This window comes from Dermacentor albipictus, chromosome 7 (genome assembly GCF_038994185.2).
Source record: "Dermacentor albipictus isolate Rhodes 1998 colony chromosome 7, USDA_Dalb.pri_finalv2, whole genome shotgun sequence".
Taxonomy (NCBI): domain Eukaryota; kingdom Metazoa; phylum Arthropoda; class Arachnida; order Ixodida; family Ixodidae; genus Dermacentor; species Dermacentor albipictus.
Window position 1 is genome coordinate 38412236 of NC_091827.1, and position 21890 is coordinate 38434125.

The 21890-nt window shown below is 50.9% G+C and overlaps 2 protein-coding genes across 2 annotated transcripts in view; one reads left to right on the forward strand and one right to left on the reverse strand.

The window, feature by feature from the left end:
- The first annotated feature begins 5068 nt into the window (after window positions 1–5068).
- Window positions 5069–12842, forward strand: LOC135905668 (solute carrier family 22 member 7-like). Its single transcript, XM_065436628.2, has 3 exons — window positions 5069–6262; window positions 10256–10798; window positions 11924–12842. Exons 1-3 carry the CDS (start codon window positions 5249–5251, stop codon window positions 12410–12412), a joined length of 2046 nt encoding a protein of 681 aa, XP_065292700.1. The 5' UTR covers window positions 5069–5248; the 3' UTR covers window positions 12413–12842.
- Window positions 12843–15867: 3025 nt separating this feature from the next.
- The window catches only part of LOC135905669 (mucin-2-like), an 82929-nt gene continuing 76906 nt past the window's right edge, over window positions 15868–21890 (reverse strand). Inside the window, exon 3 of the mRNA XM_065436629.1 lies at window positions 15868–19363. Coding sequence (XP_065292701.1) covers window positions 18377–19363 — 987 coding nt within the window. The 3' untranslated portion in view covers window positions 15868–18376. The remainder of the gene's footprint in view (window positions 19364–21890) is intronic.

The window sequence follows — 21890 nt, forward strand, 5'->3', positions numbered from 1 at the left end:
TGCAAGAACATTCATAGGAACATGGAAAAATAAAAAGGATCATGTTGAACACATATGGCTTTTAGTCGAACCTTGTCGTAGTGCAAAAAATAAAGCATGCAAAGCATCATTTACTGTACAACGAGAGTTCGTTGATGTTACAAGGAAGCTTTACCTCACACTATTTGATGGCAATGGCGAAGTCATTTTGAAGCGAAAGCTTTACTGGCTGCGAACTTGCGATTTCGCCGTGGCCGTGATCCGAGGAGGCACATGACGTCACACCGCGTTCCTCGTCGTTGCGTTCGCCTCCGCTCGCTTCGCCAGCTGCGTCGCATGCCTGATATCATGTCGGAAGATTGAAAAGAACTCGCGTGCGCCGCAACCACAGTTGAGGGGGCAGTATGGACGGCGACAATTCTGATAAGCAGGAGGAGGCCTGGAATCGACATCGGAACGAGATGAAGAGGAAACGAATCCCCCAGGAAACAGACGGACAGCGCGCCGAACGACTGGCTAAACGCCGCAACATAGCTAGACAACCAGACTGACCTGGACTTGCAATCAAGATTAACCAAGGCTAACTATGATTAGCTTTCGCTACATATATCCTGGTATAGCCGAGCTAAGTCACTGCCAATTTTTTTTTCTGTGGCATCCACTGCGCTTAATTCAATGAACTTTGTTGGAGGAACTTTATTGAAATTTGCAATGAAATCATATTGAGAGGTTGAGTAAAAGCAGTCATGTCGAACACCTATGTCTCTTGATGTAATGTGCTTGAAATTTAAGAAACGAAAACAAAATTTTGAAGTTGCAGGTTACTGCACGACAAATGTTTCTTGATGTCGCCACGAAGAAGTTTTACCTCATGCAATGTCACCTAAATACTTGGAAACGCACCGAATTTGAAGACGTTTGCTGCATTCCAAAGAGAAAGGTTGGTCTGTCGACTGTATGGAGCAGATTTTTTATCAGTGCAGGCGTGTTCCCACAATATTCTTGAAAAATTGTAATAATAATAATAATAATAATAATAATAATAATAATAATAATAATAATAATAATAATAATAAAATAATGCCTCACAATTGTATCAAAACTGCATGCGAAACTGCATAAGCGGCTTCTCAACACTCTTTAGAAAAACGAAGTTCTGTCTGAAATTTACCGGTTCTCGATCGGCAAATTTTGTAAATATTCGTCCGAATCCCGAATAGTAAATATATCATCAATTTATCGACATCATACCTGTTATCTCTTGGCCAACGCCAATTAAGTATCAGCCACAGGACTTTCCGAGAGTGTGGTAGGTTAAGCTTGCTGCCGGAGGATGCCAACTGTCGTGTATCCGAGTTGTGTGTGTGTGTGTGTGTGTGTGTGTGTGTGTGTGTGTGTGTGTGTGTGTGTGTGTGTGTGTGTGTGTGTGTGTGTGTGTCTGCGTGTGGGTTTGTTTGTTTGTTTGTTTGTTTGTCGTCAGGCGGGTCACATCGCTGGCAGCCACCTCACAGGCATGGCCTCTCGATGGTGCCCTGCACGAGGTGACACAGACAGAAAACCGTCGGTGTTTGTCAGAGGCCAATGAAAGGATCCGATAGGTTTAGCTTGACGTTTTCTGTGCGTCCTGCTCAGGCAAGTGTACGCCCCACGGTGTAGTATGCTCAAAGCTGCTCAGCAAGGAAGCTATAATGTGTGTGCGCTCAAGTTTCATATCAGCAGCGGACGCCATAACGCTGTGCTCCGGCTCCACCGCAGAGCCGACAGAGCAGAGCGTTGCGGTGCGTTCCCTTGGCTTTGTCTCACGCTCCACGCCAGGGTAGCGCATGCGCAGTCGATGCCTAGAAAACGCGCCGGCAGCTGTGCGAACGCGGTTCAGATGTCCGTACAACCGTGGCAGTAACAACAACAGTAGCAGCAGCACCACCACCACCACCAACAACAACAACAACAGCAACAACAATGACAACAATCTTTGATCGTGAGCGCATAGTGCTGTACTTCCGCAAGGACGTGCCCCGGCCGCTGACAGCCACGCGTACACATACGTCCGCCTCGGACATTTCCCGAGACTGCCTCACCTCGTGGAGACTGACAACACGCCAAACCTAGCATTGCGAGCAGCAGCGCTCTTTTAATGATTTCCTCTGCGTGGTCTGAACGCGTTTAACGAAGGAGGAATAGGCACGCGGCTCTCCCTCTCACCACTCTTTTCTACCCCTTCCCCCCTGTGCAGCGCGGTTGAGGTGTCCTCATCTGAGAGACAGTTACTGCGCTGCACTTTACCCCATGTTTCTTCCTTCCCAAACAAGAATCTCTCTCCTCCTCTCCCTCTCACCCCGAGCAAGCGTCAGCCAATAGCCTTGCGCGCAGCTGGATACGTCACGACCTAATTGTCCTCGGCCTTGTCGCACGTCGCGACAACGGCGGTGGAGGGAGTTAAGCGAAGAGCGGCCGCACGCTTCGTGTTTCGTGTTCGTACGGGGGGGGGGTGAACACGGGCGCCGACAAGCGGGCACGAAACTCTTGTCTCGTCTTTCGGGTTCATTTGCTTGATGCGTGATTAGAGTAAACCTGTTGGGCACGCACGTATTGTGCAGGCAGGCTGGCAGGGAGGGGCTTTCCTTGTTGTGTTGTGTGTTTCGTTTATAAACATCGAAACACTTCACCGGTGCTTCCTGGTTCTTCTCTGTGGCTTCTTCCTGCACTCCTGGCTGCGATATGCGCTTTCTGTGTCTGCTGCGGCTCGGAATTTAGGGGGCCGAGTCGGACCGACTATCTTATGGAACGGGTTTTCTTGTTTGCTTGTTCTCAGCTTATATTTATTCATTTGTTTCCTTCCTGAACTTCTTTCACTTCTAATCTCGGCGGAGGTTCGGTCGGTATAGCGATCTAGGGCTACCCACGCTAGTGCCTATTGATTGCAAGCGTCGAAAGGAGTAGTGCGTCGAGATATATTCGTCGAGTGCGCGCCTACTTAAAAGCGCGCCTCCGATTGATTGATCGTCTTGAAAGCCCTTCCCTACCTTATCTCTCCTTCCCGGGATTATGTGAGAGATGATCTAACGAAGGACTCGGGAATTGCACACGTATCCATGTATCCATGTGTCCTGATTGTGCTTTCCTCGTTTTGTCATGTGATCGCATGTGTCACTTATATTCCTTGGTGCGTGTTTCAGTAAACTTAGTTGTGAGTCAGCGCTCGTCCTGCGGTATTTCGCCCCGTGCGTCGTTTTTGTCGCGCTGTTACCATTATGAATGAATACCAGCTCGCCCACCTTTCCACTTTAATACTATATTTGGGAGTCTGCAAAGAGAGAATTCCGTGAACAGAGGAGTGTTGGTGATGACAGACAGGAACATATAAATGTTTATTCAGGAAAATTCCGCGGTGGGCTAGTTGTTTTGACATAATAACCGCTGTTGCGCAGAGCGACGAAAGGACAGGACTTGAGCTAGAAAACAACACGCGACACCTGAGCTCAAAGTATCAACTGATAGTTTGATGCTGACAGTTGATATTTTTACTGACAGTTGATAACTCATAGTTTGCGCTCAGGTGTCGTGTCTTGTTTTCGAGCTCAAGTCCTGTCCCTTCGATTCTCTGTGCAATTGCGTTAATTATGAAAGGTTTATGTTCTCTGGTGATCTTGCGCGGAGTACGAAACATGATACAACTGAGGAGTTCGGCGCAGGTGAGGATACCGTGACGGAGTTTGAAAAGAAAAAGAAGGTCCGCGCGATTACGTCGACTGCGAAGTAAGGGCAATGACAATAATTCAGCAGTGCTAGAGCAAGGACCAGTGTCCATGTTAGCAAAGCGGTGATATATGCTCAACTTTTTTTTTTCTGGGCCCTATCTGTAATGTCACTGTTGGATCTAGAAATGCCATTCCAGATGACCGACGCGTATTAGGGTTGAGGAGGACAGATTGTTGTGTACAACTTGCGGAACGGGGTAGGAGAATTGAATTCTCTCGATAGTCTGCAAACAGAGCCCGCAGAGCGCGCACCCCGCATTGCAACGCGTTTGGTGTGAGCTGAAAAGTGTAAGGTTGTAACAAAGAGCACAGCGAGATCATTGATCTCACAGACCTTACGCAATGGCACAGAATCTACAGAACAAGAACTTTGGTTTTAGCAACATTCGAGGTGAAGTCATCTTTGCGCCGTTTTAGAAAAAGAAAACAGGCCAGACTGCAGGATGGTACAGTCATTAACATTATGAATTTCCTTAAAAATCTTGGTTTCCTCGGCCTATAGAGCGAATAAAGAATTCCCAGTGTTACTAATATTATTATTATTTGTTTTGAACACATACATACATACATACATACATACATACATACATACATACATACATACATACATACATACATACATACATACATACATACATACATACATACATACATACATACATACATACATACATACATACATACATACATACAGCGGTAAGAACGTCATTAATAAAAGTGAATAAAATCAGTGGTCCTAATACTAATCATTGAGGGACGCTGCCAGCTGACGTGCGAAGAGAATATCTTTGGCCATTGATGTTAACATGATCTGTCAGGAAGATAAATGCCCAGGAGATTTACATTTGGCGAGTAAACACCAAGGTGCGTAAGCTTGATCAGAAACATTGAGTAGCAGACTGCATTGAAAGCTTTGCTGAGGTCACAATAAGTGGTGTCAACTTGCCCCCTTTGAAATACCGGCGCGGAGGTTTGTGTCATAAACTTGCGAGATTTGTGATAGTGGAGCGGCCGTTGAGAAATTCGTGATGATTCGGAATCGATCGGTTCTTCACAGTTAAAGAGAATATGTTTGTGAAGATAAAGCTCAAAAATGTTATGCGGGGCACAGAGAAGAGAAATCGGGCGATAATTCAAGACATTCCTGTTACAGCCAGGCTTAAGTTCAGGAATAACACGAGCAGTTTTCCACATTTCAGGGAAAGTGGAAGTATTCAGAGTTATCAAATATAGATGTCAATACTGGGGCAAATATGCTGCCGTAAACATTTAGAATTGCGGAGGGGATTGCCATCATTACCATGGGATGGGGAATGCTTCAGTCGATTAAGGCATTCTTGAAGAAAAAAACTTCAAGTATGTTATACCGACTCGCCCACGTCAAGCTCCTGCTGCTTAAGGCATTCGCTGATGAGGTTTTCATCAAACAACACAGCACTAGACGTAGGAACCGTCGTGTGCTGCTGACTGAAACCAGCATTGAAACCTGAAACTTTATATAAGAATCAGAAATGGGCCGCAAAACAATCCACGACTGCTTGTACTTCTGCTTGTACAACAACATGACATCAAATTCAAAAGCAACGACAACACCACCACCTCAGATGACGTCTGACCCATCTCTATTCCGTTTTTCTATCCTTAATTTAAGGTTTAAAATACCTAATTCAAAACTGAAAACCCCGTTTGCTCGCGGTGCCCGATTAGGGGCAGATCCCGCACAGTGCTTATGGATGCCACATCGGCATCGTCATCGTCCGTACGCCGAACGTTCCGAAGGGCATTCGGCAAGAGCGACCGGAGGCACCGGCATGGCCTCGGCCGTGGAGAGCGTGTCCAGCACGCCGGTGGCCATGTTCCGCATCGACGGTGAGCGGCTCAAGAACCTGATCGAGCAGACCGCGCCGAAGTCGGTGCTCATCTTCGGCACGGGACCCTTCCAGAGACGCGTGCTCGCCGGCACCGTCCTGTGCCTGCTCGTGGTCGCCCTGCACAACACGGTTCTCACGGTGCTCGCTCGACCCGTGGCCCACTGGTGCCGGCGACCCGACGAGCTCCTCGACGTGCCGCTGGACGAGTGGAAGAACGCCAGCCTGCCCCGCCTTCCCGACGGCTCTGCCAGCGAGTGCACGCGCTACGAACCCGCGTTGCCTCCATTCCCGCCGCATGACCCGACGTCGGTCAACAGGACCGAGGTGCCCTGCGACGCGTGGGAGTACGACCTGAGCGCCGGAGGACCGACCATAGAGAGCCAGTGGGACCTGGTGTGCGGCCGGCGCCGGCCCGTCCTGGTGGCGCTGGCCGCGTCGTACCTCCTGGGCGGCGTGGTCGTCATGCCGATGGCGGGCCACTACGCCGACCGAGTCGGCCGCCGTCCCGTGCTGTGCGCGGCCGTGGTTGTGCTGGCGCTGTCCAGCCTCGCCACCTGCCTCGCGCGGTCCCTGTACGCGTTCGTCGCGCTGCGCGTGGTCACGGGCGCCGCCTCCAGCGTCGCCGAGGTCACGTCCACGCTCATCCTCTTCGAGGTGTGTAGTCGCGAAGGCCCAAACCGCACGTACGCTCATCGGCGCGCCTACGCGTGAATGCAGCCAGACAGAAGGCACAGCCGTACGCGCACACTTATGCTGCAGGACAGATCGTGCATCTCGAAGAGCGGCGCGAGCCCGGATATTATGCGTTGCATATTGCAATCACTCAGTTCAGCCCTTGTGTGCGTCCGCGCAGCCACCATTGAGGGTATGAGCCATTGTTCATTGCTGCGCGTCTCATATGTGGGTCTATTCTCTTTTAAGTTTGCTATGTTTGTTATTAAGTTGCTTCTATTTTTATGCGTTGCATATTGCAATCACTCAGTTCAGCCCTTGGGCGCGGCCGGGCAGCCACCATTGGCCTTTAGCGCAACCACGTGACGTGACGTCACGACAGCCGGAGGAACAGCTGGGCCCCAACTCGCGCAATATGCAACGCATTCTTGGCTTAACCAAGCTAAGCCTGGCCATTTTTTGCTCCACCAGTTGGGCAAACGCAAGGCGCGCCGGCGCCATCTTTCGCACGCCGGCACGCGTATACATGTAGTTCGACCCTAAGGCGCTGCGGGCACCAGGCGCGCAAAGTTTTCTGCACCTAAAACAGCGCCGGATCACATGACCTAGCGGGCGGAGGAGTCTTGTAAGAGACGTTGCTAGGGTGGCTAGACTGTAGGGATTCTCGCCGTGAAAGGTGGCAACACGTTCGCCATTGTGGTCGGCCCAAGGTACACCCGCCGTATAGCCACGCCGTTCAGCCGCTGCCCCTACATGACCATGGAAACAGTGCCACGCCAGCTTCCAAGCTGGTGAGAGTTAAACTGCTTTTGCTTTGTGAACTTTATTTCCAGGCTAATTGAAAAAAAAAATCCGAGGATGCCTAAGCACTTCTTATGAGTTGGGAATGCGAAACCTTTAGTGTCCGATTGTACGCCACTGATCGGTCCTTTGAGTTGTGGGCTACTCGCGGGCAAGCCAGTGCGTTGAGGCGCTGGGCCTTGTTTAGTCCAGTTAAGACACTCGATTTTAAGCGAAGCATATTACTAAAGCTCAACCCAGCTCTTCAGGCGCGGCGGTGTCGCCTTCAATATCACGTGACACCGTGACGTCATGACAGAGGAGAAACGGGGCTCCAACTCGCGCCGTCGCTCGCGGCGTCGCCTTCAAGGCTGACCACGTGACACCATGACGTCACGACAGAGGAGAAACGGGGCTCCAACTCGCGCCGTCGCTCGCGGCGTCGCGGCGGTATATAAGCAGCTGCGCTTGCCTCTGCTAGACAATCACGAGGTGAGATGCCTCCTGGAGACAGAGCTGCTCGTTGGAATGAGAAGCGAAGGTTGCTGCGTGCTACAGAGACTGTTTCTAGGTGGCTTTGCTACGGCGCAGCGACTACGCGCCCCGCATCGGACGCGGTGAGCGTCGAGCAACGCAGCGTTCGGCGCGACAACGAAATGTGCGCCTGAGCAAGCGCCGCACGCCCGAGCCGACGACACCGGCTTTTCTGCGACACGAGCTCCTTAACGCTGTCGCGTTAAAATAAAGGCTAGTATGCTTCGCATCCTGGGCTTAACCTTAGCTAAGCCACAGCCATTTTTTTGAGCGTGGGGTTGTAGGTTCGAAACTCACTACCACCAACGTTTTTCCTTTCGGATTTATTCTGTTTTTTTGTACATTAACTTTTTACAGCGATTGCCGAAGCGAAGTTAGAATGCAGGCGAGAGGTTTTGCGGACAAGGAACGCGCTGATAACACGGGCTTCCGAGATGCGAGGGTGACGCCGCCGCAAGGAGATGCCCTCTCCCATCACGCAACACATGGCGCGCTATCGCTACAGCAGCTGTCCCCTTTCGCCCGCTCGGCTCCGTCGACGCGCGCACGTGACGCGGGGTGGCAGCCAATGAGAATTTAGGGGCCGCTTCGCTGTTACAGACGCCGGCTCTTACGCAATGTTTTACGCAACGTTTTACGCGATGGGCAATTCTATGATTTCGCTTCAAAATGAAAACTCGTTGTTCCGGGATAGAACATTATTCCTGGTACACTAACGATCCCACGATCTCCCATGCTATCTGCCAACATGCTCACGCTTTGTTCTAAAACCAGGGACACACAGAGACACTTCTAGGAATAGTTGGGTCGCCATTGATGGTACACAGCCGCGCGGGGCTACGCAAGTGGTGTCACCACCCTAGACGGTGGCGCTCCTATCGAGGCACCCTTATCAAGGTTGAAGAGATGTATACAACAATGCTATAAGGAAAAGCATTGGTAGCACACTTGAAGAAAAACAGGCTAAACGACGATTTGTTCCCGTCCCGTTTCAAAGGGGACTTCATGCTGAAGTGACTAGCGCAAAAGTGGACACGGGGCACCAAAAAGGCTTGCGCTTGTCCTTGTCGCCTTGTTAGTGTCCCGTGTCCACGTTTGCGCTAGTTACTTCAGCATGGAATACCAACCAGCCCGATCTGACACCCTGCTTCAAAGGGGACGCCAATAAACCGTCATCAAGCATCACGTAGTCGTTGCGCGTTCACAATGCCCTTTAAGATTAAGAAGTTTGCAGGGACGGCATGGCCACACTTAGTACATGACCGGGGTTGTTGGAGAAGTATGGGAGAGGCCTTTGCCCTGCAGTGGGCGTAGCCAGGCTGATGATGATGATGATGATGATGATGAATGCCCTCTAGCCGTCGTTGATCTTGAGACAAGTTTTTCTACGTCCTGCGTATGAAAGTGCTATGTTGCATGCGGTCTATCGGACGAGGCTCAGCGTATAGCTTCGTTTACCAAGTTCGAGAAAGTCATGAAACTGGCTCGCGTGTGTTGCTGTTCAGAATTGTGCCTCCTTTACATCGTAGTCCGAGCGTCTGGCTGGCGCCACCGCGTCGGCAGCACCTGCTGGAAGGTAAAACTGCTACAACTCCATCTGCCCTGTGTCTGGTGCCTAATACAGGAACGAATATTTCCGGCATGTTGGGCAGAAAGTAGGTCTGGTTGGTATTTAGGCAAGGGCACGCTCCAGCGTCTGCGAAATAGACGGAAAAGGAGCGCAGCGGCAAAAAGAAAGTTTATAGGAAAGGTAGAACGCTGGACCGCCTCTCTTTATCTCTGTGCACTCCTTTTCCGTTTTGAAGCTAAGCTTTCTGGGTCTCACGGATTCGTCCGTGAGCGCCGAAAACGCACTGCAGGAAAGCCAACTCACACGTCTGCGTAGAACATTACAGTTTACATTCGCTGTTGTACTGATAAGAACAATGGGAACAACGTCAGGCTCTCGACCAATGGCAAAACGCCACGCTACCCAGACGAACTGTATGTCTCTGCATTGCATTACGCGCGTCACGCAATACGTTCGCGGCCGTCACAATGGGTATACCGCGGGTGCAGCGCACGGCAGAAGAGGAGGCTGTCGTACTCGAACGCATGTGTAGAGGCGTCCGGGAAAGTGTGTGCGCGTGTAATCAACGGCTACATGATCTAACATAAAGGCTATGCAACTTAACGAAATCTGTCTTCATTCAACTTCAGCGTTCGAAAAATACGATCCTCAACAAGCAATCAAATCACATATGCGTGGGTCGCTCAGCATTTCTCGGCTTCGTTGCGTGGTCGTCGGCTTTGGACTTTGATTCATTTTGCATTGGGTGAAAGCTTCGCGTTAAATCAGCTTTCTTTAAGAACGGGGCCTTGATTTTCTTTTTCCAATGCACTGCGAACATTTCTTTCGATATTTCCAGTTTCTTCGAATTTCTGCGGCAAGAGACTAACCTTTCCCGTATTCCGTTAGGTGCAACTTTCTAATCCAGCCTTAACTTGTACGTGTACCTCTATCGTTCCCCTAACAATCTTCCACTCCTCGTCCTCCCCCCCCCCCCCCTCTTTCCGTCCGTTCGCAGGTGACACCCTAACGTGGACGTGTACCTCTATCGTTCCTCTAACAATCTTCCCCTCCTCCTCCCTCCCCCCCCACCTCTTTCCGGCCGTTCGCAGGTGACACCTCGCAGTGGCCGCACGGCGTTCACCACGCTCGCCTTCTGCGGCCTGTCGTTGCTGGGCCCCTTCTGGCTGTCCATGGCGGCGCGCTTCACCTACGACTGGCGTGCCGTGCAGGCGAGCCTCGCGCTCCCTGCGGCCCTACTGGTGCTGGCCACCTTCTGGATGGAGGAGTCGCCACGGTGGCTCGTGGTCACGTGGCGCTTCGCCGAGGCCGAGCGCGTCGTCTTCTGGGCGGCGCGCGTGAACGGCCTCAACGTCGACGAGCTGCGACCCCTGTTCGGCGAGGTCGTGGAGAACGTCAAGCACCGGCGCGGCGGCTTCCCGGCGACCCCGCCCGGTCCGCCGCCCTTCTGGGACCTGCTCCGGCGCAGCTGCGTCCGGTCGCGCTCGTTCATCGCGTTCGGCTGCTGGTTCTTCGCTCTGCAGGGCGCCGTCTGCATGAGGCCCCGCGGCCGAATGCGAGGGTTGGGCGAGGTCGAGGTGCTGATGGCGTACGTCATGGCGCCGCTCCTGGCTCTCCACTACTGGCTCATGAAGGTACGATGTGCACTCGCTCTAAAACAAAGTTTACACCCCCTTTGGGGTGTATATCTGCCGCACAACGATAATCGTCATCGGCCTTGCTTGCGTTTCCTGTCTTGAAAACTCCGCGCCCGCTACTTTCCTGTCGACAATGCTATGTCATACTGATAACGCGCATGCCGTTTGTTACTGGGGAGTACCGGGCTCGCAGCGTTAAAGAAAAGAAATGCGGACAAGACAGATGATGTTTATTGTTGTGTGGCAAGATACGACTCAAAGGGTGTAAACTTTGCTTAGAGTGCCGTTAAAACAGTTTACACCGTCAGAAGTGAAAGAAAGGGTGTAAGTCTGTCATAACCCACACCCTTCTTTAGGTGTAAGGGTGAGAGTTATAGTTGTATCCTTTTTCACTTTTAAGGGTGTAAATTATTCTACAGTTTTACAATTATTTTACACTTATTTTACGGTTGTCGTACCACAAATTGATTCTACGAGATAGACTCGTTAAATATTGTAGGTTGACGGTCCATAGCTATTGTAGAGATGAAAAGGCAATCACATATTAACGCAAAGCGCCCTGCAACTGGTGCAAATACAAATGCAGTTTAGGATAGTTCCGCAGTACATGTCCTTACAGGGGCGAACAAAGTGCGAGGAGCCGATATGAGACTGTCACAGTTCGCTTACGCAACGGCGATGCCTGTGCACTCGTAAGCTTTCATTTTATTGCGAAAGGTTTCATTTTATTGCTCGCACTTTCGGCCCATTGGTGGTCGTGGCGCCTCCTTACACAGCTGCGGGTCACGTGACCGTGTGACGTCATGCCAGACCGAGAGACGGCGCCCCAGCTCGCGGCATCGATGGTGGAGGTGAAGCCTTGCGCGCCGCTGCTGCGGCGCTACCGAGAGAAGGCGCTCGTTGGTGTGACGTCACGCTAGGAGGCTAAATGGGGCTACAGCTCGGCTCCTCGCAGTGGTCGGCGCGCTGCCTTGCGCTATGTCGGATGATGTATAGCCATAAGTTTAACGAAGGGCAACCATGTCCACACCATCAGCCGAACGAAGGCGCAGCCAAGGGTATTGCTTTCGCAATCTTCCATGCTTAACCACGCTAAGCCTTCAGCCAATTTTTTTCTTCAAGGCGTGGGGCCGTCGGCGGACGCTGGCGCTCAGCATGACCCTCGTCTCGCTTCTGACCACGGCGCTGGCGGTGGTGATAGTGCTGGACCACTGGTTCCTCACCAAGCTCGTCATGACGGTCGCCATGCTCGCGCTGCTGTGCGTGCTCGCCACGCTCTTCGTGTACACGGCCGAGGTGTTCCCGACCGTAGTGCGAGGAGCGGGCTACGGGGGCGCCACCGTCTGCGGTCGCCTCGGAGTCCTGGTGGCCGTGGCCGTCCGGTACGCGGTCCGCTTCGACCCTCTGGCGAAGGACGTGTTCGCCCTCCTCCTCGTGTCGCTGGGCACGTTCGCCTTCGGCCTGCTGGCTCTGCTTCTGCCGGAGACGAACGTCCTGAGGGTTCCGGACACCATCGAAGAGGCCGAGCAGGAGGAGCCCGTCCGCGTGGACTCGCTGCTGCAGATACTGCTGCGCAGGCGAGCCGGTTACACCTCGCAGACCAAGCTGTGACCGCGAGGCGGCGCTCGCGTCCGATGCTCCGCAACCTGGGCCGACAGAGACCGCAGCGTCGGGTCGAACTTTCGGAATGTTTCGGCCTATGCTTACGCGTGTTACTCTTTACGGGAATGCCGGCGACGTAGACGCGAGCAGCGGCAATAGTGGCGCCGTCTTGCGACGTCGAGTGGAAGCAGAACACGTGAAACTGTTATTGCAGTGGCCGACTATGTTCGGCGTCTCTCCTGGCGTAAAGAGACGTTTCTTTATTAAGCGTTCGACGAATCGTACCGTGTACGTGGTTTTCTTATGTTCCTGGACGCTTCGGTTTGTGTCGTTCAGTTTTACTTTTTGCCTGTTACTAGCACCTACGTCTTCGCTACCTTGTGTGTTGGAAAACAAATTAGCGGTTATTTTTTATTAGACTCTCCGTCATTTGAATAACCATTCATCTCTTGAGTCTAATCATGAGAGGAACATAGACTATTATATATAGATATAAAAGACACTCATTATATCTAGTCACATTCATAAATCTCAGTAGTCGTACGTAGTCATAGGAATACTCAAATATGCCCTCTAGGACCCCATGTAACTGTGGAGCACACAGTGTTACGCGTTACAAACAGTCGGACGCACGGAAATACTTCCGAGGGAAGTTGCCCTAGAATGTTAACGCATAAAAATAATAAGAGAGCGCGATGAGCAGGCATAAGCAGTCATGAAGGTAAGCCGGGAGTACGAGCCGCGCTTTAACGCGACAGTGTTAACGGCCCCGCGTCGCAGGAAATCCATTGTCGGCGTAGGCCCCCGCAGCCGAGAAAATCCTCCCGAACCGCGCATATTCGACACGGCGCTAAAGTTGTTCTCCTATCTCTAAAGTTGCTTATAACTTGTCTTACGTTCTTTAGAAATTTATTACTCGGAACTTTGAGAACAGCAGCCCACAAACGAATGCCATGGAACAAAACACCGACAGCGAACGCCTTTTGCGATAAAAATTATCAGACTCAAATAACAAAAGTGCGAAGCGATGACAGAAGATCGGCCTACGCAAGAGGCCGCGTTTCTACCAGAAAGCTCGCCTTCGTGCGTAGATTTCGCCGCCAGCGTTTTCCGGTAAACATTACGGTTACGTATAAGCTGCAGTTGCTCGGAAGCGTGAGAAGCAGTCAGGAGTCTTTGAATACTATTGCATTCCGCCTTTTAAAGGCGAAGCTTAAGCGTCCTCCCATTTTTTTTTTTCATTTCGTTTGTGCGCGTGCTCTCGCGGCCGCTGCGGCGCAGGTGTTTGGCGTGCGTCGCGTTTTCGCACGCTACAGAAAGACGCGCTGATGTACTAGTACTACTGCTACTGCTACTGCTACTGCTACTGCTACTGCTACTACTACTACTACTGCTTACTACTATTACTTGCTACTACTACTACTACTACTACTACTACTACTACTACTACTACTACTACTACTACTACTACTACTACTACTACTACTACTACTACTACTACTACTACTACTACTACTACTACTACTACTAATAATAATAATAATAATAATAATAATAATAATAATGCTTTATTTGTCGTTAAAGCGCCAGGTACAAAACGTCAAGGACGGGGTTTCGCCACACGAACTCACCGTCGCATCACAGGCATGACCTATGAGGCCTGGTAGCCTCCGGTGTGCTGCTTAAGCGCAGTGGCACTGGCCTCCTGTGCCTGCTATCGATTTCGTTGCTTCTCCCTTCGAGCGAAACTAATTCTTAGAAGGCTGTGCACGTTTACGGACTTGTATTTTTGGGAATGCGCAACGAAGCTGCATGCCACGGCTTCTGAGAATACACGTTTCGCTCTCGCGTTATGACAAATTCCTCTCGCAGAGGAAGTACAATACCAAGAAAGGGGCTGACAGATGGAATAGCACACTGTGGTATAAAGTTTGTAAACAGGGATAAGGTGCCTCGGAAAGGCTGGCCAACGTTTCGATAGGAGGACCTATCTTCGTCAAAGGCGGCCTCGTCATCATCGGCATGTTAGTTTTACAGGGTTAGTGCAGTGACGTCACGTGCGGGTGTTGTCGCTGGCGGCTTGTTGTAAAGGGAGAGAATTCAGAGGTAATGAGCGCTGTCGTCCGACGTCTGTGAGCTTCGTTCCCAAGACGAGGGGACAAAAGTGGGAGAGTGGGAAGGCGGGAAGAAAAGAAAAAGTTGAAGAAAAAACCCCGGGGTGACACCAAGATGAAAACAAAAGAAAGAGAGAAAGAACAAGAAAGGAAAAAAATAAAGACGGGACCATGGGGGGGCGTTGGGGAGGCGAGAGGTTAGGAAGCATTCAGGGGTGTCGTTGGCGGCATGTTTTTGTGGCATTAGAAAAGCCGGTCAGGCGGCCAGTGCGCGAGTGACACAAAAGACAAAAGAAAACATGAGTTGAAAGAGTGACTTGAATAGCATAGCAGCAATACGTCGAGTAATTTTGAAGTAGTTAAGATGGCGACGAGGAGTCTGCGGGGCAATGTATGGAGAGACTGAAAGGCGGCGGCATGGTCTTTCAAGGGGCATTGGCCCAGTCGATCAACATAGGTGTCGTTACGGCGTCACAGAGGAAGAAATTTTAAAACATTTTAAATATAGTTTCGTAGTGTTGTATACAGCGGTAAAGCATTTTACGTGTTTGCGTAACGTATTCGTAACGCGGCGTCCATTTGCTCCAACGATATTTGGACTGCAACCGATTTGAACTGCCCAGGCTGGTTGGCGCAATCATCGTCGAGTAACGTCATCGAGTAACCTCGTCGAGTAACGTAGTCGAGCAGAGCGTCGTCGAGTAAAACCGCTTACATGTAGTGCACAACGCCCGCTACGATGTACAACGCCTCTCTCTGCGGGAAACTTTGCACCGACTGGACTTACGACCGTTCACCGAGTCAAAGATACTCGGACCGTGGCCACACCCGTCACTGGCACGAAAAGCGAATCGTGCATTACCTCAATGCTTGAGGTGCACCGGTTTAAGAGACCGTTTATAGTGTCCCTGTGTTTATAGTCCCTGTGCATAGTGTCCCGCCCACACGCACTCAGTGCTCACTCTCTCCCTTTTTCCTCTTTCTATTCCCCTTTCCCCCACGCCCAGTGTAGGGTAGCAAACCGGATGCTCTTCTGGTTTACCTCCGTGCCTTTTCTGTCCTTGCTGTCTCTCTCTCTCTCAGGGAAGGGGAGAAGGAAGGAAGCGCGCTGTCCTGTCGCCTTCCTTGCTTCGGTAAGGATTGCGCGCTAAGTAAGGCTTTTTACTCGACGACAGAACAATGCAGATCGTTCATGAGTAGCGTGAGCAAACGCCCTTTCACAGTGAGACACTTGTCGCGTAACATTGCGTACTCACGGAATCTCCGTAGCCGGCGATGTGTCGTTCAGCTGCTTTTTCTCGCTCCTTGACCAGTATACAGAAGGCACAGCTCACGTAAGAGAATGTCTTTTATTCGCTTTTAAATATATGATGAAGGCTTTGCAGGTGTTCGTGCTGGAAACGACGCGCAGCGTCGCAGCACTGCACTTTCGCAGGTCGGTTGAGGGGTTTTGCAGAGTGTTCGGGCACGAACGTGGCGGATGGCTGAACCTGGAAAAAAGCTGGAGCGCTCAGAATTAGCTCTGCGTCTATACGTGACACTTCTCGCAGATTGAGTTTTCCGGTTGAGGCTTGGGGCCAATTGGTCGTACAATGTATTCCCCAGGTAGTCACGCCTATATAAACTATCTTCGCTAAACAGGCGGCGATAAACGTAGCGAAGTACCGTTTTATTGGATAGTACCTCACCGAATAGTTCAGTTAAATACGCCGTACGGACGTGCGGTTTGACTGGATTGATTGGCTGCTTTTGTTGAGCATCCAGCTCTCGTACAGTTTGTTTGACTCACATTTCATTGTTGATGACTGATGATAACTAGTTTTCTTAGTGAGTACCTTAGCCTATGTGATATGGGCAATGTGATCTGGCCCTTGAAGAAGGGATATATGCAATACCGCGAGTATCGGTGTTTAAATGAAGGGGTGTCCTAAAGATAATGGCCTAAAGAAACACTCGCTTTCGGTAAATGTGGCGATCTGAAATAGGCGTAGCGCTACAGGCCTCGGAGTATTAGCGTGAATGTGGTAATAAATTAATAACTGAGGACGTCACATATGTGTTGTAGACACAGGCCACTCACGAGCCCACGTTCTTAACATGCGCGCTATGTAAGCTAATGAACTAGCTACATGTCTCGAAGGATCACTTCATTCTTCTTAGCAACTGCCCACCCACTTTCACGGGTACGCGACGCGAAGCCGATTCTTTGTGTGCTGCCTTCCTTGAGCTGTAAAAATGTACATTTCGGGGACTCAGCAAAGCTACACGGCCAGAGGATTTCGTAGGAACTATTCTTCACTGTACACTGCACGGTGCCCATTACGTTTGTTTTAATGTCACTACTGGGTCCGAAGAAAGTCGTGCCTTGAGTAACAAATATCGTAACGTAGCGGCACAAGCTCAACTTCTAAGGAATCAATTGCGAGCAATCATGCGCCTTACATCTACCACTGTACTCTTATGGCCTAAATGGGCTGTCAACAAAGTAAACAGCTTCGCGAAATTTGTGGCAGAGAGTATGGTGAACACGAGAAAGATCTCAAGTGATACAGGAAATCGGTATAATGAGGTATCGCGTTGGGCCAGTGTAAATCCACTTAAGGCTAATGTGGTCTCTTGCATTGATAACGTGGTTTAAAGGTAGAGCCAATGTGTCCACGTGTCGAGCCAATATAAATTTCTGTGGCGCCAACGTCTCTCTATCCTGGACGAATGTGATTCCATGTTTGGCCTATGCAATGTCATGCCAGGTCTTTGTGGCCCAATGTGGAGCCAAAGCGGTCTCACGTTGGGCCGATGTAATTTTATGTCAGGCCGGTGTGACTCATTGTAGAGCCAAATTGGTCTCGCATTGGGTCAGCGTGATTCCATGACAGGCCTGTGTGACCCGATGTAGGGCCAAAGCGGTCTCATCTTTGTCCAATGTATTTCCATGTCAGGTTTATGTCGCTGAATGTGGGGCCGTGGTGGTACCATGCTGGGCCAATGTGATACTACGTACTGCCAATGTGCCATTACTATAAGCTTGTATTGGCCCAACTCCTTGTGCTGTTCTAGCGCGTGTAAATTTACGTATAGCTACAGTTAACAGCCGGAATTTCGACTGAAAACCTATCTTCCAGGCAAGGTGGTTCTTAATAACCAAAAATATTTCGCGAGAGCAGAACTCTATGCTGAAAAATTAGTGTGAGTTAAAGCTCGTGGCCCAGCGTCATATAAGTCTGCATTATTATCCTACTCATCTGGTGGCGTGGTAGGCGCAAAATATATCATTCATTAATTCGCTTCAACATAGTATTCTCAGTCACGCTGCGCCAAGGATAACCTTAATCCACGTTTAAGTGCCGGTTTCGATCTGCCCGCCAATATACCTCTGTAGCAATATCGCGTAGCCAATTAAACGCAATCGTTTACACACACTATACGCTGCGCCTGAACGCACAGAAACCGCGACACACTCGGTCATCCAAGTCCAGCCGGGTGTCCTGTATGGTCGCTGGGATCTATCACGTCTCCTCCTAGTCTCCCTTAGGGCACTGGTTTGGCTGACCGCGTCGCAGTGTGAGGTAATCCTTTCCAGGCACGCGGAACTCAGCTGCACGCACACGTCATAGGTTCACAAGGACAGACACTCCAACAGCACGAAGGTGCACTTGATTCGGTCACACAGGACGTCGGGTGTTTCTTCAGGGCAGGATCGTCGGAGGCGCTTGACGAGTGGAACACGCCAATAGGACGAGCAGAGTAGCCGCTTAATTGTCCGCCATTGAGCTGCCTGCATGCTTACCGATGCTACCGAAGGTAGTCAGCGACTACAGCGTTACCTTGCGGCGACCAGGCCTATCGACCCCCGTAGCACTCACACGAAGAGGAGCGCCGTGAGAAGGAACGCAGCCAGCATCGTCGGGAGCACGGCCATGACACGTCCGATGTTCTGAAACATGGATAGCGATCCGGTAGGAAACTTCTGCATCAGGTTGCCGATGGGACCCAGGATCCCGGGCATGGAACCGATGGGCGCCACGAGACTGGACGACGGGGGCGACGTCGTGACCACGGGTCGGTGGTGGTGCTGGTGCTGGAGGGCCCAGTCCGGCATCGGCTCGGTCGTCGAGGGTCTCGACGGCGAAGAGGGCGAGGAAGCCTCGGTGGACTCGGTCATCGCCTCCGTCGTGGTGCCGTAGTCTTCTTCTTCTTCCATGTAAGGCGTGGAAGACGTGGTCGTTTGAGACTGCGAAGAGGACGAAGAAGAGTACGTCGGCTTGGACAGGGTGATGATGTTCTGGTGCACGATGGTCGTGTTGGCCACCGTGTCGTACACGGAGAGCGGCACGGACGCGATGGTTCCCTGCGGCGGGTACGCCGACGTGGTCGTCGAGGGCGCGGTGGTCAGCGGGTAGATGTGGATGGAGGTTACGCCCGGGTAGGGCCTCTTGAAGGCCGACGACGCGGACGGGGGACGGTGGTTGTTCATGAGCACGGCGTGAGAGACGCCGTAGCCCGACGGCACGGCGGTGCCTGCCCAGAAGGGCGGCGGTCTCCTGATGATGGAGGACTGGACCAGGTTGGAGCCTCCGGGAGGTCTCAGCGTTGACGGACGTCGGGACGGGCGGTTCTTGACCACGAGGACGTCATGGACGACGCGAGTGTTGTCCCGTTCTCCGTTGCCGTCCAGGACCATGATGGGAGGCGAGATGTAGAGACCCGAGTAGTCCCTCGTCGTCGGCGCCGCCGTTGTCGTCGTGGTTGTAACCGGTGACGGCGTCGGCTCTTCCATGGTCCAGTGCCTCGGCTGCTGGGCTGTCGAGGTGCGGTCCGTGGTGCTGGCGTCGGCCTTCTTCTTGGCCTGCGTTATAGCGAGACAAAAGAGCGGGACTGTCGTGCCACTGGGATTGCCGCAAAATAACACAGCGAGATCATTGTAAATGACTAACCACGCTGTTTTTGCGACATAGAACTTAGTACCAAGACACACACAGTGGAGTACTTCTTGAGTATTAGAACATGCATCACACATTGGACAGTATTTGTTCTGGATTTTGTCTTCCAAAACAGCGTCGTTAAATATCTAAATGTTGAACTAACTAAACCCAGTCGAAGTACTGCTTACAGGTGTTTTCTGAAAGGCTACCCTGTACGGCAGCTGAGTGTATCTGGGACCTCTGGGGACCGTCAAACATTTGCAGCACATTAAGCTGACAAAATTCAAATATGTTTTCAAATCCCAAAGAAGAATAATTTTTAGAGAGCTATGGGAAAAGCAAGCAACAGTGTTTGCCTAAACATTTCTTAATGCAGTAAAAGGTCGGTTTTCTTATCAATTCATAAAGTTATTACTCTGGTGCTTCTGGCGGCAAGGAGATAACAAAACTTACAGGGAGAATTATCTAGACAAAAGTCGCCTAATGGATTCAAATGTCAAGGAACAAGTGATGCGAGCAACTCGCCGCAACCCCACCTGACCAGCTGCTTTCTGCAGCGGCGGGCAGGCGGCGACACAAGTTTATGCTTGCGTCTTCGCGCCCGCAGCCTGCGTCCCCGTAAACGAAGGCAAATTTGCATTTCTACAGCGAAGCTGTTCGCCTCTTCTTTGTCGGCACTTTTTGTGTCCATGTATGTGGGCAAAAGTGTGGGTCAATGCTGGAGTTAGTGCAATACCGGGCCGACCCGCGGCGGAGGTGGGCCAGGCTTCAAGCACTCCGGAAAGTGAAGCGAAAGGTGCATACGTTCTTTGGAATCACGCATACCGCATACAGAATAGCATTCGTTTGAATAAAGAACGAGCGCGAAACAAGCATCCGAACTAAATAATTGACGGGGGACTCCTGATAACAATGCGAAACACGTAGGACTCCCCGCATACGTTTCCCGGTAAAGGTTATTGTTGCGCAAACTGCCTCGGTGAAGGCAGCTTGCGACGTGGGGAATGACGTCACTAGCATTTCGTATATAAAAGGAACTAGCCCAGCAACTGATTTCAATGTTGTTTCAGCACCGCTGTATGGGTATACGGGACGCATACGAGGAGCGGTAAAGGGAAAAAGAAATGGAAATGCGACCAGCGGTGGCGTGCTGTCAAAATTGCCCTTACTCCCTTTACTATAGTTACTCTTAAGTTACCATTACTAGCATTACTCCCAAGCGATAAAGCATCGCATACCTCCCTGAGCAGTCGTCGTGGTTTTCAACAGCTTCGCTGAGCATGAACTTTCGCAGGGCCGACATAACGAGTCAATTTTTTAGCGGGGAATGCTTTAACGTTGTCCGCGTTATTCAAGTGACCTTAAGCCAGAAGCCAGAGTTGTTATCCGGGCACTCAAACGAGAACATCCGGGCAAGTTGCGAGAACAAAACGAGAACGTCGGGGCAACCATCGAGACAGCATTACGTACGCTAGTTACCTCCCGAACAAGTTACAAGAAAATATTGCCTCCGAGTTCTTCCTAATGATTGTTCACGATATCACTCAAGCCGTGACTTCTGGTACGCTGAAGTTTTATTTCTGATTTCCAATAGGTGACCGTTCAAAAGGCAGATACAGCGCGCTATACCGTTGATCGTCGTATTTTGACGCTGAGTGCTCTTTCTAACGCCAGCGGTCCGTGAGTTCGTCGGCGCGTCCGGCGCACCGCGAATGGGCGTTTGGCCGAGACGAGACTTGCAATGAGGTTCGGTCTGTGACCGGAAACTTGCGTCCAAGTGGACCAGTGCACAGTATCGCGTGTTGCAGTGTGATGTAGTAGGGTGCGCCGTTGCGAACGTGCACTACACCCATTTTAAGATTGTGACTAGTACCATCTCCAACCAGTCTGCTTTGCCGGTAGCCATTTCATGTCTACGTCTACTCTGGATTGCGGGTGAGCCAGTATATCTTTTTTGTTCTTAAAGACCAGGCTATTAACTGTGCCGAGTGTTACACTGAACGACGTAGGCTCCAAAATGCTAGCTTTCCGTGAAATTAGAGCAAGTATACGGTGCAGCGATAAGCGGAATATATATATATTTTTTTTCGAACACTTTAACGAAATATGCACGTCCCTATGCAAGTTGCCTTCGTCTGCCACTTTCGTCCTGCCGTGCTCACAACTTTGCCGGAAATCTGACAGCGTCTCTCATGTGGCGCACCCGGATAGGTGCGTTATGCATAAGTGCCAAGTGACAACCCTGCGCGTTCCGCAACGAGGCTGACGTAAAAATGTTAGAAAAGTTTAGTAAGGTTTTCTTGTTCCATTTTTGAAATTGCGCTTCGAACTTTATATATATATATATATATATATATCATACACATGGGTGTTTGTGTGAGTACTCCGGCTTTCAGTCCTTACAAGCAGCGTTCCATGTTCTTGTTCTCGCAGAACTTACGCCTTTTCTTG

What these genes read in the sequence shown, in the direction of transcription:
- LOC135905668 (XM_065436628.2), top strand. Translation starts at nt 5,249, where the DNA reads ATGGGCCGCAAAACAATCCACGACTGCTTGTACTTCTGCTTGTACAAC. An exon ending in CCACGCTCATCCTCTTCGAG is followed by an intron (nt 6,263 to 10,255) that starts GTGTGTAGTCGC and finishes GGCCGTTCGCAG; the next exon opens with GTGACACCTCGCAGTGGCCG. An exon ending in TCCACTACTGGCTCATGAAG is followed by an intron (nt 10,799 to 11,923) that starts GTACGATGTGCA and finishes TTTTTCTTCAAG; the next exon opens with GCGTGGGGCCGTCGGCGGAC.